The sequence below is a fragment of the Ailuropoda melanoleuca genome, chromosome 12 (assembly GCF_002007445.2).
Source record: "Ailuropoda melanoleuca isolate Jingjing chromosome 12, ASM200744v2, whole genome shotgun sequence".
Taxonomy (NCBI): Eukaryota; Metazoa; Chordata; class Mammalia; order Carnivora; family Ursidae; genus Ailuropoda; species Ailuropoda melanoleuca.
The window spans coordinates 20,716,897-20,735,682 of record NC_048229.1 but is presented as its reverse complement, the minus strand read 5'-3'; the positions used below and the strand labels follow the sequence as shown (position 1 = coordinate 20,735,682).

Sequence of the window (18,786 nt, the reverse complement as noted above, 5' to 3'; positions counted from 1 at the left end):
TTTTTTTTTTTAAGTAAAATGTGGGGAACCTGGGTGGCTCAGATGGTTAAGTGTCTGCCTTCGGCCCAAGTCATGATCTCCAGGTTCTGGGATCGAGCCCCCCTCCCCCCCCCAGTCTGCCTCCCTGCTCAGCAGGGAGTCTGGTTCTCCCTCTCCTGCCCCTACCCCTGCTCATGCCCTCTCTCTTTATCTCTCTGTCTCAAATGAATAAATAAAATCAAAAAAAAGTAAAACTTACTAGACTGTTATGTCATGAAGCCATTGGCTTTTTCATTCTAGTTTTGGAAATCCTAACTTAGTTTATTGTTTTGATCTCAAGGTTATTTAAGCAATGCCATCAGAAGCCTGTGCCTGGTACAGTCCTTCTTCATGAGACTCTGAGACCGTCCCTTTTTGTTAAACACATATCTTCTAGCACGAAGCTGGTTGCAGGAGCTTTTAGGAAAGCATCAGAGTAAAACCACAGCTATCTGTGGATAGTGAAAGACATAAAATTACCACAGTTAAAGATCTGATGAGAGTTATAAAAATAACTCAGTTGACAAGTAATTTGGTTGTTTCTGTGACATAGGACATTTTAACATAATAACTAGACTAGTAACATTATACCAGGATATATTATAGTGAGGGCATTGACAAATTTCTAGGAACTTTATAGAATTTCTAAAATAACAACATTCTACTCATACAAATGTAACCTAGAGATTAGATATCTCTTCTTTGACGTGGTTCCAATGCAATATAATTTAATCAAATAAACCAAATGAGATTAACATCTCTCTTTGGAAAGTGAGAGAACAAACCCTTTGAGGGTTTCCAGGGATCCTCTCAGAAAATTCAAAGTTAGTTTGAGGTCAGGAAGACTTTATTTAGAATTCGATTTTGGGAAGTTGTCCAAAATGTCAAATGCTTTAAATATATAATTAAATAGGATCATAGGTCGTTGTGAAACAATACTTAGTTATCCATTTAACGAATGTGGTGATAAAAAATTTCAAAGACAAATACAGGAGGTAACATAAAAAATAAAGAAGCTTATACCTGAATAGTGAGAAGACTTTGTTCTCTTAAGTAATGAAGGACGTGATAAAGACAACTTGAAACATACAAAATTATTTTGATAAGACACAGAATATATGTTACCTAGGCAGGTAACTCAAAAGGTAAAGAAAAATCTTTTACAGTCTTATTAAGACCAGACCAATAATCAAAAAAACTTTGTCATTTTTAAAAAATATTTTTTTAATTTATTTGTCAGAGAGAGAGAGAGAGAGCACACAAGCAGGGGGAGTGGTAGGCAGAGGGAGAAGTAGACTCCCTGCTGAACAAGGAGCCTGATGCAGGACTCAATCCCAGGACTCCGGGATCATGACCTGAGCCAAACACAGATGCTTAACCAACTGAGCCACCCAGGCATCCCAAAACTTTGTCATTTTAACAAAGAAAACCAAACTCTGGTTTTCTCAGTACACTACTGAGATTAAAATTCATTTCAAGAGGCACCTGACTGGGCTCAGTCAGTGGAGTGTACGAGTCTTGATCACAGGGTTGTGAGTTCAAGCCACACGTTGGTTGTAGAGATTACTTAAGAAAAATAATAATAATAAAAGCTTTTTAAAAAATTAAAAAATAAAGTTCGTTTAAAAAAAAAAAACAGGCGCCTGGGTAGCGCAGTCGTTAAGCATCTGCCTTCGCCTCAGTGCGTGATCCCGGCGTTGCGGGATCGAGTCCCACATCGGGCTCCTCCGCTGGGAGCCTGCTTCTTCCTCTCCCACTCTCCTGCTGTGTTCCCTCTCTTGCTGGCTATCTCTCTGTCAAATAAATAAAATCTTTAAAAAAAAAAAAAAAAGATTATGAGTCTCTTAATGGTTTGTCTCCCTCTCTGGTTTCGTCTTATTTTTTCCTCTCTTCCCCTATGATCCTCTGCCTTGTTTCTTAAATTCCACATATCAGTGAGATCATCTGATAATTGTCTTTTTTTATTGACTTATTTCGCTTAGCATAATACCTTCTAGTTCCATCCACATCGCTGCAAATAGCAAGATTTCCTTTTCTATGGCTGAGTAATATTCCGTTGTATATATTTACCACATCTTTATCCATTCATCTGTCAATGGACATCTGGGCTCTTTCCATAGTTTGGCTATTGTGGACATTGCTGCTATAAACATTGGGGTTCAGGTGCCCATTCAGATCGCCACATTTGTATCTTTGGGGTAAATACCCAGTAATAAAATTGCTGGGTCGTAGGGACAATACAACTCTTTTAAGGAATTTTGTAAATTAATTTGGTAATACTATCGGGAGACAGGAAAATATATATACTTATCAGACATACATAAACGTACAGACAGACGCAAATACAGATCTCACAGTTTTCATTTTAAAACTTTATCTGTGATTCGGACTGGCTACCTTGGTCAGTAGAGTTAGTTTTATTCTTGCTTGAAATGAAGCCTCACCTTAACATCTCTGTTTATTTCAGATGATATGGAAAAAGCCAAGGAAATGTTAACAAAGATGAGATACTTTTCAAATGTAGAAGAAAATATCAAGTTAAAGAAGATTCCCCTCCAATGATTACTAGTTTAAAAGTTTCTGAAATAAAGTTCTTGTATATTTCTTTTCTGGCTTCAGTTAATTGAGACTAGAGATGCATTCACGGCTTTTACCAGCTTAGTTAAACCTGTGGCTCAAGCATTAATGGATGGCAAAGTTTATCATGTGGGAGGAAACCCAGTGTAGCCAGAGCTTGGGTGGTCAGTTCTTTGTGTGATACTTGATACAGCGTGCTCCCCACTAGGCCAGTAAAAGAAGTGGGGATGGGGCCAACTTGAGGCTCTGGAGAACGGGTTGGCAAACTTTTACTGCAAAGGGCCAGACAGTAAATGCTTTTGGCTTTGTGGTCCATCCTGCCTCTGTTACAACTGCTCGACTCTGTCATGGTAACATTTTGTTTACAAAAGAGGCCGTGGGCTAGATTTGACCAAGGGATTCCCAACCTCCACCCTAGAACTGTATCTTCTTTCTAATGGCGGGCCCTTCACTAGTGCCCTTGTTAATCTAGTCTTCAGGGCATTCAGTTTAGTAACCATGCAAAGCTGCCTAAGGATCTCTTAAGCCTACATTTCAAAATGTAGATGATATTATCAAGAGTTAGTCCAGTGAGGCCATGATGGGTGTAGAGATTACCAAAAACAAAAAAACCCACACACAGGAAGGAAGGAAGGAAGGAAGGAAGGAAGGAAGGAAGGAAGGAAGGAAGGAAGGAAGGAAGGAAGGAAAGAAAAGAAAGAAAGAAAGAAAGAAAGAAAAGAAAGAAAGAAAGAAAGAAAGAAAGAAAGAAAGAAAGAAAGAAAGAAAGAAAAAGGAGAGAAAGAAAAAGGAGAGAAAGAGAAAGAGAGAAAGAAAGAAAGAAAGAAAGAAAGGAAAGAAAGAAAGATAGAAAAAGAAATTCCAAGAAATAACTCTTGGAGAGCATTGCTTGTTTACAATTGAAAAATCAGAGTTCTGAACCAAGGTTCAACTCCTAGAGCTTAAACTGCAGCCCCTTTTCATCCCCCTCATCCTTGGTCTAAGAATTTATATCTTGTCAACCCTGATCCTGTTCTACTCAGTTTGTTAACATTTTAGGATTTATGGCTCTTCTGAAGGCAAATTAACCACAGCAGCTGTCTAGCTTAATTGTATTTAGGAATATTAGTCCAATAACCAGCCCTCTTACATTTTACAAGGAGAATGAGTTCTTTGTCTAAAAACATACAGGGAGTCTTTAGTGAACAATTACAGTGCAAGCAAATGTCCTGATTAAATTGGGTGCCTCTGCAAATAAGTAGGAGATGAAAGTAGTGTTTGCAATACTTCTGCAGACAATCTTCATTCCTTCTTCAGAACAATGATCAGGGACCAAAACAATCTGACCTCAAAAAGAAATCAGATAAACATTTTTGGAGGAACTTCAAAGAAACTTTTCCCTTACCTGTTGCCATCAGCTGGAAAGGCCACTGGGCCTCCCAGCTAACTACTTCTGGTTTAGGGAACAAATAAAAAAGACTTTATTTCTGAGTCAGTGTAATTACTTTTGTTTTTCATTTTTTTTTCCTTCACTCTTCCAAATTCTTTCCCTATTAGGGTAAAGTCCAAGTTTTGCGAGACTTCTAAATCCAGGAACACTTGCAAGTATTCCCTGTCAAAGCCTTAAGGGGAGGTAGGTTTCTAGACATCTGGAAGGTTAGCAGCCCTATTTGGACTAACGTTTTTTGGGTTGGGTTTTTTGTTTGTTTGTTTTCTAAGTTCATTTAAGTAATCACCCAATGTGGGGCTGGAACTCATGACCCCGAGATCAAGAGTCACATGCTTCTCTGAATGAGCCAGCCAGGCGCCCCTGAATTAAAGTTTCTGACCAAGTAAAGCAAATTGAGCATTCACCCCCCTCTCCACATCGTTCCCAATATAGAAAAAATTTATCAGAACAAATAAGGTGTTTGGGGCCCCTGGGTGGCTCAGTCGGTTAACTGTCTGCCTTCGGCTCAGGTCATGTCAGGGTCCTGGGATCGAGACCCACATTGGGCTCCTTGCTCAGCAGGGAGCCTGCTTCTCCCCTACCTGCCATTGCCCCTGCCTGTGCTCTCTCTCTCTGACAAAAAAATAAAATCTTAAAAAAAAAAAAAAAAAAAGAACGAACGAAAAGAAAAGAAACTGACTGTGCTGGCACCTTGATCTTGGATTTCCAGCCTCCAGACCATGGGAAAATTGACTTCTATAGTTAAGTCTCCCAGTCCATAGTACTTTATTATGGGGGCCTGACCTGAGCCATACACCTGGATTTGAATCCCAGCTCTGCCACCTACTTGTGTGAGGCCACAGTTATGCTAAGCTTCATTTCCTCAACTTTAACATGGTAATAGAACCTATTTCACAAGGTTGTTGTAAGAATCAAATGAAATAAATTCTGTAAGCAAATTGCTTAGCCCAACACATAGCACATAGTACACACTCAAATGTAATTTTTAAAATTATAATGACTAGTTTTATTATTTTTACTTTGGCAACAAAGTCATGCACAGAACAGTTAGATGTTTCCTGTCTGTTTGTGGAGAGGGATTTTATACCAATAATCAGAACAATAATAAAAAGTGCCCATTTGGGGCACCTGGGTGGCTTAGTCATTAAGCATCTGCCTTCGGCTCAGGGCATGATCCCAGAGTCCTGGGATCGAGCCCCACATCAGGCTCCTCCGCTGAGAGCCTGCTTCTTCCTCTCCCACTCCCCCTGCTTGTGTTCCCTCTCTCGCTGCCTGTCTCTCTCTGAATAAATAAAATCTTAAAAAAAAAAAAAAAGTTGCCATTTGCTGGGGAGACTGGCTGGCTTAGTCTGTAGAGCCTGTGACTCTTGCTGTCAGGGTTGTGAGTTTGTGCCCCACATTGCTTGTAGAGATTTCTTAAAAAAAAAAAAAATCAGGAAAAAGAAAGTTCCTGTTTGCTCCATAGTTACTATGTGTAGTCCTTTGCATGAATCCACCAAATTAAACCCAACTTAACTCATTTTACGTGAATAAATAAGTTCCCAGAAGATAAGAGTCAAGAGTTGGGATTCAAACTCAGGTCTACGTAAGCCTATGGTCTTAGGGAGGCTGAACATACCAGATTAAGTACCAGCCAAGAGGATTAAACAATTTGTTTTGGGGGGGTTTTAAATATTTTTTAAAAGATTTTATTTATTTGACAGAGAGAGAGAGCACACGTGGGCTGAAGGGCAGAGGGAGAAGCAGACTCCCCGCTGAGCAAGGAGCCCGATGTGGGACTTGATCCCAGGACTCCAGGATCGTGACCTGAGCCAAAGGCAGACACTTAACTGACTTAACTGACTGAGCCACCCAGGCACCTGAGGATTAAACAATTTGTAACTAGGGGCCATTTACCAGGGCATGCATCATGCCAAACAGAGGCAGGACTTAATCCTTCATATACAGCTTCATTGGGCATAGGGACGGATCGCTCCCAGGTGTAGTAACCAGGTAAGGGTTCAGGGAAGAGGGAGAGTAGAATCCAGACAAGCAGAGAGAAGCTGTGTCAGGTGTCCCTAAGACCCACCCCAGATGCAATAACTCTCTAGGAAATCTCACAGGACTTAGTGTACCGTCCTACTCATGGTATGATGCATTACAATGAAAGGACACAAAGGTAACTCAACAAAGGGAAAAGGCTCAGGGGACGAAGTCCAATGGCAACTAGGCCCAAGGTCCTCTCCCTGGGAGGCACACAGGGTACACTTCATTCCCCCAGCAACGAGCTGTGACAACCTGTGTAACAATGTCATCTGCAAGGGAAGATAATTAGAGACTCAGTACCCAGACTTTCTTAGGCACTGGTCACATGAACTCTCTGCCTAGCATGTGCCAGAATTCCAGACTCCCAGAAGGAAAACAGGTATTCAGCATAAACTACATTGTTTCTACAAACAATTTAGGCACTGTGCGCCAGTCTTATCAATTCTGGGAATAAGTAAACTCTCCCCAAATCCAAATTCCCAGCCAAGGGCCAACTTAGTCAGCAGGCTTTTCTAAGGATATGTAATCTCAGGAATGCTATGTTAACTTTTTCCTGCACAGAAGCCAAGGGCAGTTCCCATCATAGCAGAGGGAATTATATAACAAATAATCTGTAACCAGAGAGGAAGGCAACTCCACTGCTGACCGGCTTGTTCCTGTCTCTGTGGCTGCCACCAGGTGAAGGGAAAGATGCTGTTTTGCTCTGAGTCAGGATAGTGGTCATGCCCCCTAGCGTGTTCAATAGCAGGTGACACATGCTTGCAGCAGACTTGGATGTAAAGCTTTACTTTGAATACCTTTGGTTCCGTCACTTTTTGTGACGTGTTGAATATATCGGAGGTGGCCAGATGAAAAAATGCAACACACCATTTTTTCGTTTCCATGGGTCGCTGTCAAGAGGCAAAAGAATCATCAGAAACATATCATCAGAGTCCCAAGGGTTAAGGGCTTTAGGCAGGAAACAAATACATGGATGATGGTGGTGGGAGTGATGTATTGGGGAGGGGTGAGGTCTTCAAGGAAATGGAGTAGATGCCCCATCTCAAAGCTGGGGAGGAGACACTACTAGACTCTGGTAATTGTTGCCATGGAGACTGTGTTGACAGTCTCATGATTTTTTCAAGAGAGAGATTGGAATTGAGATTTTAACAGAATATTTCCCTGGGGCTTCCAGGACCATGGAAGCCCCAAGCAAGAAACACCTAACTCAGCTGGGGGAAGGGGAGAAACAGGATAGGCTTTGCAGAGGAGGTGATGTGAGAGCACTAAAGTGTTAAAAAAAAAAAAATGAGCGCTCACCCAGTGGACTAAGGAGAGAAGAAATCAGGTTACAAATTATATTTGTGATACTGCAGATTGCCTACAATCAGACAGAACTAGGTTTCCCATCTACTGTTTCCTCTTACTCACTGTGTGACCTTGAGCAGTTTAGTGTCTGAGTTTCAGTCTTCTTTTTTTTTTTTTTAAAGATTTTATTTATTTATTCGACAGAGATGGAGACAGCCAGCGAGAGAGGGAACAAGCAGGGGGAGTGGGAGAGGAAGAAGCAGGCTCATAGCGGAGGAGCCTGATGTGGGGCTCGATCCCACAACGCCGGGATCACGCCCTGAGCCGAAGGCAGACGCTCAACCGCTGTGCCACCCAGGCGCCCCTGAGTTTCAGTCGTCTTATCTGTAAAACATGGATGGCCATAGCACCACCGTCAACCATGATGACATACAAATGGGACATCAGGAGTGAAGAGTATATAAAGCAGGGCACATGCAGTACTTAGCACAGAGCCTGCCACTGCACTCAGCAAATATTAATAGAAGCACGGAAGGAGATGGGAGCAGAGAGGATGGGCCCTTCGCCTCAACCAGGGATTAGGGGCAGAATCATGGGTGCTTCCTGAAGGCATTTGGCATTTTCAAGTAGATAAGCAAGAGACATGGCGTGCAAGTAAAGAAGAATCCTATTGCACTGGGGTTGGGGAGAGGGGTAGTGGGAGGTTGACAGAGATGAGATTAAGAGAGAGGCAACCAGGTCAGGAGGAACACTGCAGCTGACCCTTGAACAACACAGGTTTCAGCTATGTGGGTCCATTCATGCACAGATAATTTTCAATACAGTTCAGTACTATAAATGTATTTTCTCTTCCTCATGATTTTCTAAAAAGCATTTTCTTCTCCCTAGCTTACTTGACTATAAGAATACAGTGTATAATACATAGAGCATACAAAATACATGTCAATCAACTTTTTGTTATTGGTAAAGCCTCTGGTCAACAGTTGGCTATTAGTAGTTAAGTTTTTGGAAAGTCAGGAGTTATACATGGACTTTCTTCCTTTCTTTCTTTTTTTTCTTTCTTTCCTTCTTTCTTTCCTTCTTTCTTTCCTTCCTTTCTTCCTTCCTCCCTTCCTTCCTTTCCTTCCTTCCTCCTTTCTCCCTCCCTCTGTCCTTCCTTCCTTCGTCCTTCCTTCCTTCCTTCCTTCTCTCCTTCCTTCCCTTCTTTCTTTCTTTCTTTTTTAAAGATTTTATTTATTTATTTGCAAGAGAGAGAGATAGTGAGAGCACACACAGGGAGGAGAGGGAGAAGGCTCACCAGCAGGGAGCCCGATGCAGGGCTCAATCCCAGGATCCTGGGATCATGACCAGACTCGAAGGCACCAACCCTTCTGTGTAATGTGTATTTTTTTAATATTTTATTTTTAAGTAATCTCTGTACTCAACGTGGGGCTCAAACTTTCAACCTTGAGATCAAGAGTTGCATGCTCTACTGACTGATCCAGCCAGGTGCCACATGTAATGCATATTTTACCACAATAAGAAAAAAGAGAGAGGGGCACCTGGGTGGCTTAGTCATTAAGCGTCTGCCTTCGGCTAAGGTCGTGATCCCAGCGTTCTGGGATCGAGCCCCACATCAGGCTCCTCCGCTGGAAGCCTGCTTCTTCCTCTCCCACTCCCCCTGCTTGTGTTCCCTCTCTCACTGGCTGTCTCTCTCTCTGTCAAATAAATAAATAAAATCCTAAAAAAAAGAGAAGGAAAGAAAGAAAGAAAGAAAGAAAGAAAGAAAGAAAGAAAGAAAGAAAGAAAGAAAGAAAGAAAAGGAAGAAAGAAAAGGAAGAAAGAAAGAAAGAAAAATGGGTTCTAACTACCAATTATCCTGCAAGCGTTGGCTCAGTTGCCATCATTTCTCTCTCTGCTGTTTTTCTATGTGTGTGCTTTCATCATTATGATATTTTATATTCCGTCTGGCTTCCCTAGTTTCAAATTCTCAGAGAAGTAGAGGAAAGCTCACTGTAACCCCTATATATCTCTTATTCACAATAGTTACCAACCCCCCCAACCCTGCCAGCATATGTTAGGGGGAAAAAAATGGCACACACCACTAGAACCTCCCAGCATATGTTATAAAAAAGGATGGCGCACACCACTAGCAGGCTAGGTGGTGTGGACCTATGCCAGCTTGCCCATGCATGGCCATTGGGTTCCTTTTGGTAGGTGTCAGAAACCACCAAGAATACTGGGTAGGTCAAAGTTAGCTACTCTACCATAACCTTGCTACCAGATTTGTTTTCTAGAAGTTGTATTGAGATTTAATTTATATACCACAGGGTTCACCTGTCTAAAATGTATACGGTTCAGTGGTTTTAAGCCTATTTACAGAGCTATGCAACTGTCACCAGGATCTCATTTTAGGACATTTTTGTCATCTCAGAGAGGAATCTTGTACCATTAGGAATCACTCTTTATCTTCCCTTTCTCCTCCCCACGTCTTGCCCTAGGCAAATATTAACCTGTAGATTTGCCTAGTCTGGATTTTTCTTACAAACAGAACCATACAACAAGTGGTCTTTTGTACCTGCTTCTTTCCCTTAGCATAAACGTACACATGGCTGGCTCAGTCAGTAGAGCATGTGACTTTTGATCTCAAGATTGTAGGTTTGAGCCCCACATTGGGTATGGAGATTACTTAAAAATAAAATCTTTAAATAAATAAATGTACACATTTTTGCATGGACATATATTTTCATTTTTCTTGGATCTATGCCTAGGAGTAGAATCGCTGGGTCATATGGTAATTATATGTTTAATCTGTTGATAAACTGCCAACTATTTTCCAAAGTGATTGTACCATTGACAATCTTTCCACAGTGTATAAAATTTCCAATTTCTCCATATCCTTGTCAACACTTGCTACTGTCTTTTTAATTTTAGCTGTTCTAGTAGGTGGCAAAGTGTTATCTCACTGTAGTTTTGCTTTTTTTTTTTTTTTTTTTGAGGGGGCAGAGAGAGAGTGCAAGCAGGCAAGAGGGGGAGGGACAAAGGAAAAGGGAGGGAGACAGTCTTAAGCAGGCTCCATGCCCAGCACAGAGTCCAGTCTCATAACCCAGAGATGATGACCTGTGCCCAAATCAAGAGTCCAGTGCTTAACCTACTGAGCCACCCAGGAACCCCCTCACTGTAGTTTTGATTTGCATTTCTGACTAATGATGTTAAGTATATAATCCCATATTTACTAGCCATTTATAAATCTTTTTGAAGCATCCTTTGCCCTTTTAAAAACTGGGTTGTCTTTTTACCATTGAGTTAATTTTTCACATATTGTGATACAATTCCCTTTTTGGATATATGATTTGCAAATATTTTCTCCTATTTTGTGAGTTATCTTTTCACTTTGTTGATGATGTCCTTTGAACCACAAAAGTGTTTAATGTTGGTGAGGTCAACTTACCAGTCTTCTCTTTTGCTGCTCATGCTTTTGGTGTTGCAGCTAAGAAACCGTTACCTAACCCAAGTTTACAAATACCTACCCCTGCAATTTCTTCTAAGAGTTTTATATTTTTAGCTCCTATGTTTATGTCAATAATCCACTTTGAGTTCATTTTTGTACACGGTGTTAGGCAGGGACCTAACCTCATTCTTTTGCATGTGGCTATCCAATTATTCCAACATCATTATTGAAAAGCCTGTTCTTTCTCCCATTGAATTGTTTAGTCATCCTTGTTGAGAATCAGTTGATCATAAGTATAAGGGTATATTCCTGAATTCTTAATTCTATTCCATTGATCTATACATCTATCCCCATATCAGTATGACACTGTTTTGGAATCAGAAAGTGTGTTGAGAAGCTGGAGCCAGTGTATTGAATTAAGAATATGCAGATTGTGACCTGGTGAATGAGGGGACACAAGCCACCACAGACGATCAGCAGGTAGCTTTCTCAACATCTGAGCTCCCACTTTGGGGAAGTGAAAACCACGGGGTTTTTGTGATTGAAAGCACAGTTTCAACACACACACACACACAAAGGAAGTAAAGTCACAGGATTTATTACTTACAGATCCCAGAACTGGGCTGGCAGGTGAGAAGGGGATGGGATGTAGGAAGAGGTGGCCAACACAATGAGCTGGAGGAAGGGCAGGTTTTGTCCCAGGCCATGAGTGAGCAGGAGATAGAGAACAGGGTAGCAAGCATCTATTATAAGGTGGGTGACATAGAGGTCACTAACTTTTCATGGGCTTAACTCTACATGGTTATTTTAAAAAGGTGTCCTGGGAACAGCAAAGTCCTAAATTTGAATCTTTATTTAAAAGTCCAGACTCTGGGTATGAGCAGGATTATCATGCTGTAAAATGCCTATGTGGCAACTCAGAAACTCATCACAGCAAGTTTGAGTCCATCAACTTCATTCTTCTTCTCCTTCTCCTTCTCCTTCTCCTTCTCCTTCTCCTTCTCCTTCTCCTTCTCCTTCTTCTTCTTCTTCTTTTTTTTTGCTAAGCTGGGCACGGAGCCCAGTCTGGGGCTTGGACTCACACCAGTGAGATCGAGACCTGAGCCAAGATCAAGAGTCAGACACTTAACCAACTGAGCACCCAGGTGCCCCTCATTCCTCTTTTTTAAGACTCTGTGGCTATTCTGGGTTGCTTGCTATTCTGACACCAGTGTAATACTATAGTGTAATTCTGACACTAATCACCCACAGTTAGTGTGAGACTTTGTAGATTTAAAGGTGCAGGTTTAAGTCCAACAAGACTGCCCTTATTTCAGATGTCAGCTTCAAGGGGGGTCCTCAGGCCATCCATACTTATGACAGACAGGCTATGAATTCAAGAGGTTCCCAGGACCCCTCTTAGAATCAGCAATTCACTAGAATGATTCATAGAACTCAAAACAAAGTTATATTTGTGACTACAGTTGTAAGAAGGATACAAATGAAGGGACACATAGTGCAAGATCTGGCAAGGTCCTGAAGAGAGAGCTTCCAAGACCTCTCCCCATGGAATCAGGGCATGTCACCCTCCCAGGCATATCAGTGTGTTCACCAACCAGGAAGCTCTACTGAGCTTTGGTGTCCAGAGTTTTTATTGGGGTTTTATTATGTAAATATCATTGATTGAACATTGGCCATGTAGTTGAATTCCATCTTCAGCCTCCCTCCCATTGCTGGATGCTGAGCTGGCTCCAAGACCCCATCTTCTAATCACATAGTAGGTCTCTCTAGTGACCAGCCCCCATCTGGAGTCATCTCATTCATTAACATAAACTCAGGAGTGATGAAAGATGCTCAGGAATAACAAAGACACACTTATTGTTCAGGAGATTCCAAGGATTTAGAGTATCCCTCCAGGGGCACCTGGGTGGCTCAGTCCGTTAAGCTTCTGACTTTGACTTGGGTCATGATTGCGCGGTCCTGGGATGGAGCCAGCCCTGCATCGGGAATCCCCACTCAGCAGGGAGTCTGCTTCTCCCTCTCCATCTGCCCCTCCCCACCTTGTGTGTGCACTCTCTCTCTCTCTTTCTCAAATAAATAAATAAAACCTTTAAAAAATAAAATAGATTATCCCTCTAGGAACCAGAAACAAAGGCCAGTCAAATTATTATACAACACTTGCATCTCTGTATGAATTTTACAATCAGTTTGTCAATATATGCAAAAAGAAGTCAACTGGAATTTTCATAAGGATTGCATTGAATTTGTAGATCAATGTGGGGAGTATTCAGTATTTAAACAACAGTGTTGGGGTACCTGGGTCGCTCAGTCAGTTAAGCATCTGCCTTTGGCTCAGGTCATGATCCTGGAGTCGTGGGATCAAGCCCCACATCAGGCTCCCTACTCAGCAGGGAGTCTACTTCTCCCTCTGCCCCTCACCCCACTCTCGTGCTCTCTCTCACTCTCAAATAAAAAAATAAAATCTTTAAAAAAAAAAAACAACTGTGTAAATCTTATGATCCATGAACACAGGCTTTTTATTTATTTAGATCATCTTTAATGTCTTTCAACAGGGTTTTGTAATTTCAGTGTAAAAGTCATGTGCTTATTTCATTACTTATTCCTAAGTATTTTATTCTTTTTTTTTTTAAGATTTTTTTTTAAAAGATTTTGTTTTTAAGTAATCTCTACACCCAATGTGGGGCTTGAACTCACAGCCCCAAGATCAAGAGTTGCATGCTTTACCAAGTGAGCCAGCCAGGGGGCCCTTATTCTTCTTGGTGCTCTTTTCTTTTTCTTTTTTAAAGATTTTATTTTTTTATTTGAGAGGGAGAGCATGCACAAGCCAGGGGAGGGGCAGAGGGAAAGGGAGAAGCAGGCTCATCGCTGAGCAGGGAACCCAACACGGGCTTGATGCCAGGACCCTGGGATCGTCCGGACTTGAGCCAAAGGCAGACACTCAACAGAATGAGCCACCCAGGTACCCCTGTTGCTCTTACAAATGGAATTATTCTCTCTCTCTTTTCTTTAAGATTTTATTTATTTATTTTGAGAGAGAGAGAGAGAGAAAGAACACAAGCCAGGGAGAGGGGTAGAGGCAGAGGGAGAGAGAGAATCTCAAGCAGCCTCCATACTGGGCTTGGACTCTGAGGCAGAGCCTGATGTGGGGCTCCCTCTTGGGACCCTGAGAGCATGACCTGAGCTGAAATCAAGAGTCTGACACTTAACTGACTGAACCATCCAGGCACCCCAATGGAATTATTTTCTTAATTTCATTTTCAGATTATTTATTGCTAGTGTACAGAAATGCAACTGATTTTTTAATTTTTAAACTTAAATATTTTAATATTCTTAAAATATTGAATTGTATCCTATAACCTTGCTGAACTCAATTATTAGTTATAATAGTTTTATAGTCAATTTCCTGGGACTTTGTTTCATTGTTGTTGTTGTTTTTAACAAGCTCTACACCCAACATGGGGCTTGAACTCAGGACCCTGAGATCAAGAGTGGCGTACCCTACAGACTGAGCCAGCCAGGCACCTACGTAGGAAGATTGTTAATTATTAATTCAATCTCTTATTATAGGTCTATTCAGAATTTCTATGTCTTCTAGGGGGAGCCTGGGTGGCACAGTTGGTAAACGTCTGCCTTCGGCTCAGGGCGTGATCCCGGCGTTATGGGATCAAGCCCCATATCAGGCTCCTCTGCTATGAGCCTGCTTCTTCCTCTCCCACTCCCCCTGCTTGTGTTCCCACTCTCGCTGGCTGTCTCCATCTCTGTCGAATAAATAAATCAAATCTTAAAAAAAAAAAAAAAAAGAATTTCTATGTCTTCTCAAATCAGCTTTGTCAATTTGTGTCTTTGTAGGAATTTACCCATTTCATCTAAATTATCGAATTTGTTGCATACGTCTGTTCATGGTATTCCTTTGTAATTACCACTCTTTTTCTTTTTTTTTTCTTTTCATTTAAGTAGGCTTCATGCCCAGCACTGAGCTCAACATGGGGCTTGAACTCACAACCCTGAGATCAAGACCTGAGCTGAAATCAAGAGTCATATACTCAACCGCCTGAGCCACCCAGGCCCCCTCTTTCATTCTTAATTTTAGTAGTTTGAGTCTGCTTCTTATTTTTTGGTCAGTCTAACTAAGTATCAATTGTGTTGCTCTCTTCATAGAACCAACTTTTGGTTTCATCGATTTTTCTTTATTTTTTTTCTACTATTTCATTAATTTCTGCTCTAATCTTTGTTATTTCCTTCCTTCTGCTTGCTTTGGATTTAGGTTGCTCTTCTTTTTCTAATTGCATAAGGTGGAAATGTAAGCTATTGATTTGAGATTTTTCTTCTTTTCTAAAATAGTTGTGCGTAGCTATAAATTTCCCTCTAGGCATTGCTCTTGCTGAATCCCATAAGCTTTGGTTTGTTGTATTTTCATTTTCATTCATCTCAAAGCATTTCCTAATTTCCCCAGTGATTTCTTCTTTCTTCCTCTAGTTCTACTAGGTTCTTAGGAAAGCAAGTTTCACACAAAATTCTGCCTCTGCTAAGGACATTTAGCAAGCAGGCATGAAACAGCCGTATGACTTATGGCAAGTGCAACCCACACCCTGATCTGTTCCTCTTGGCTTTTCTAAAAACTCCTTGCACAAAAGCTTCATCTGAGGCAAATGAAAAAAGTATTCCAGTGTCAGAATATAACTAAGAACCCTCCCCACCAGTTTGGGGCACAGGACCCTTTAAGAATCAAATCTAGGATGCTGGGTCACCTGAGTGACTCCATCGTTAAGCATCTGTCTTCTGCTCAGGCCATGATCCAGGGGTCCTGGGATCGAGCCCTTCTCCCTCTCCCTCTGCCTGCTGCTCCCCCTACTTGTGCTTGCTCTCTCTTTCTGTCAGATAAATAAATAAAATCTTTGATAAATAAAATAAGAAAAAATCTGGGATGCTATCTTGAGTATGGAAGGGTGAAGGGCTCACTAGATTTTTATACTTTATTAATGCCAGGATGAAGACACCTCTAAACTAATACTAGGTAATCCTCACATTTTATTTTATTTTATTTTATTTTATTTTAATTTTTTTAATCCACACATTTTAAACACCACTCATCTTATCATTGAAAAACTCATTCTAATGTCATTATGTTAATGACCAGAAACCTCTAGGGTTCAGGAGAGTGAAAGATAGCTGAAGTACTTGTAGGAGCTGCCTTTTTTTCTTTTTTTTTTAAGTAGGCTCAACACCCAACATGGGGTTTGAACTCATGACCATGAGATCAAGATCACAAGTCACATGCTCTACCCACAGAGCCAGCCAGGCACCCCAAGGAGTTGCCTTTGATGAAATCTCCTTGCTACCCCAGGAGTGGGTATTGTGGTTAGGGAGGAGCATACCGCCTGGGGGTGGACCAATGCCAACACACACGTTCTATCAAACTGTCTGTGCAGAAATAATATAAGGAAAATTGTAGACCACATCACAGTGTTACGCAGGCAAAACATCTCTGGGCAAAACTTTATTAATAAACCCAAGGGTTTTTTGTTCTTTAAAGATTTATTTATTTATTTATTTATTTATTTATTTATTTATTTGACAAAGGGAGAGAGAGCAGAAGTAGGCAGAGCAGCAGGCAGAGGGAGAGGGAGAAGCAGATTCCCCGCTGAGCAGGGAGCCTGATGCAGGGCTTGATCCCAGAACCTCGGGATCATGACCCAAGCTGAAGGTAGATGCTTAACCAACTGAGCCACCCAGGCACCCCTGTTTGTTTTTAAACACATGTGAGAACTGTGAAAACTAAATTTAATGACTAGCTAAGAATGTGTACAGGAGCCCCTCCCCTGTTCCTCAGGAGAATGTGGAAACAAGGGAGGTGCTTCACTGCTCGGACCAATTGCCCATTTCTTCTGCCCCAGTCATGGGCACCAAGGAAATCAAGGAAATTTGTTCGTGTTCTCATTGACGTTAACCCCGAAGAGCTGTGTGAAAATCCCTAATTTCACGTCTTCAAGCCTGCTCTTGGCAGAATGCATTCCATAAGGTACTGCAAGAGTTTGACATAAGAGCACTTGTCATTACCTTCCCTCTTCTGGCTCCAAAAGCACCACAAACATTCGCTATACTAGAAACATCTGTTTGGATGCAAAAGATGGCAATCATTACCAGAGAGAAGGACATATGTACACAAGAATTTGGAGGTGAGTGAGAGAGGCTGACAGAAATTCAATAGGAAACAGAAGAAAATCCAAACTGCTGGATGCAGACATCAGGTGGGGAGCTGGAAGAGATGAAGCAGGGAGGGAGGAAGGGGAGGGATCCCGAGGGAATTAGAGTCTGGTAAGGAGGCTAAACCTCCACCCAAGAGTAATAGGGAGTTATGGAAGGACTTAAAGCAGGGGAGGAACCCAACAGGATGGCATGTTGGACAAACATCTCTGTCTACACCATAGTTAACAGGCTGGAGGAGCAAGAGTTGAGTAGGGAGACTAGCTAGAAGATTCCAGCAAGCAAGAGATCACAGAGCCTACGGGGTCATAGTGATACTGATACCGCCAGTTTTCGGCCAAGTCCTACTTGCTTATGTGAGGAAGCTGCCACACACTGGGACTGTGCTTATCACACAGGTAGTATCTCCCATGTCCCTTGCCTTCTGCTCTAGGATCCCTTGTTGATGTTGACCTGAGAAGCCATGTGTAGATGCCTCATCACCACTCTCCGTGCTCACCATGACCATGCCAATGTCCAGAGGATCCAGTTAGTCAACTAAAAATTAACAAGGAAACAAGCAGACAGGGGACCGAGACTAAAGGAGACTCAAGAGACAAGAAAACCTGGGGCGCCTGGGTGGCACAGCGGTTAAGCGTCTGCCTTCGGCTCAGGGTGTTATCCCGGCGTTATGGGATCGAGCCCCACGTCAGGCTCCTCTGCTAGGAGCCTGCTTCTTCCTCTCCCACTCCCCCTGCTTGTGTTCCCTCTCTCGTTGGCTGTCTCTATCTCTGTCGAATAAATAATAAAATCTTAAAAAAAAAAAAAAAGAGAGACAAGAAAACCTAACGCGCTGTTGAGTTATGATGCCATCGAACCAACTATAAAACACATGTAGGGACACTTGGGAAAATGTGATTACTGATTAGGTGATTTTAAAAAATTATTAATTTGGGGGACACCTGGGCGGCTAAGTTGGTTAAGCATCTGCCTTTGGCTCAGGTCAGGGTCAATCCCAGGGTCCTGGGATTGAGCCCCGCATTGGGCTCCCTGATCAGTGGGGAGTCTGCTTCTCCCTCTGCTTGCTGCTCCCCTTGCTTGTGTTCTCTTTCTCCCTCTCTCTCTGACAAATAAATAAATAAAATCCTTTAAAAAATTATTAATTTTGTTAGGTGTGATAATAGCATTATGGTATAGGTTGTTTTTTTAAGTGTTTGTTAGAGATAAACACCAGAACATTCACAGATAAAATATGATTCTGGGATTTGCTTTAAAATGATCGCGGAAAAACTCCCATGACCTAACACAGTATTTCCTATTTACATATTATAGCCCTTTATTATCTTCATATGCACGGTTTTTTCATACCTGTCGCCGAAATATCCCAATACTTATATGATATAAACATTTTTGAACAAATGCTGCTTTTGAGAAGGTGCCACATGTTGGGATGTTAGTGGCAACATCTGACGTGCAGTTTTTACTCCATCCTTGATAAGAGAGGGCGCCGCCATTTTTAAGTAGGAGCATTAATTCCTTGGGGATGGTGCTGGTTAATTTTATGTATCAACCGGATTAGGCTAAGTGATGCCCAAATCGCTGGTAAAACATTGTTTCTGCATATGTCTGTGAAGGTGTTTCTAGGAGAGATTAGCATTTGAATAGGTGACCTGAGTAAAGCAGTGAGTGGGCATCAAGCAATCCATGGAGGACCCAAAGGGAACAAAAAGGCAGAGGAAGGGTGAATTGGCTCTTTCTCTCTGCTCCAGCTGTGACATCCATCTTCTTCTGCCCTTGAACAAAAAGGTGCGCCTGGTTCTCAGGCTTTCAGACTCAG

General features: G+C 41.8%; 1 protein-coding gene across 4 annotated transcripts in view; it reads left to right on the top strand.

Moving 5' to 3' along the window:
- Positions 1-17,617, top strand: part of HSCB (HscB mitochondrial iron-sulfur cluster cochaperone) — a 31,156-nt gene extending 13,539 nt beyond the window's left edge. For 3 of the 4 annotated variants that reach the window (XM_019795698.2, XM_002915590.4, XM_019795701.2), the window contains one exon: positions 2,486-2,625. In XM_019795698.2, the coding sequence (XP_019651257.1) occupies positions 2,486-2,580 (95 nt within the window). In that variant the 3' untranslated portion in view covers positions 2,581-2,625. Of the gene's footprint in view, positions 1-2,485; positions 2,626-17,403 lie in introns of those variants that run through there. The other variant, XM_019795699.2, reaches the window with a different exon arrangement.
- The last annotated feature ends 1,169 nt before the right edge of the window (positions 17,618-18,786 follow it).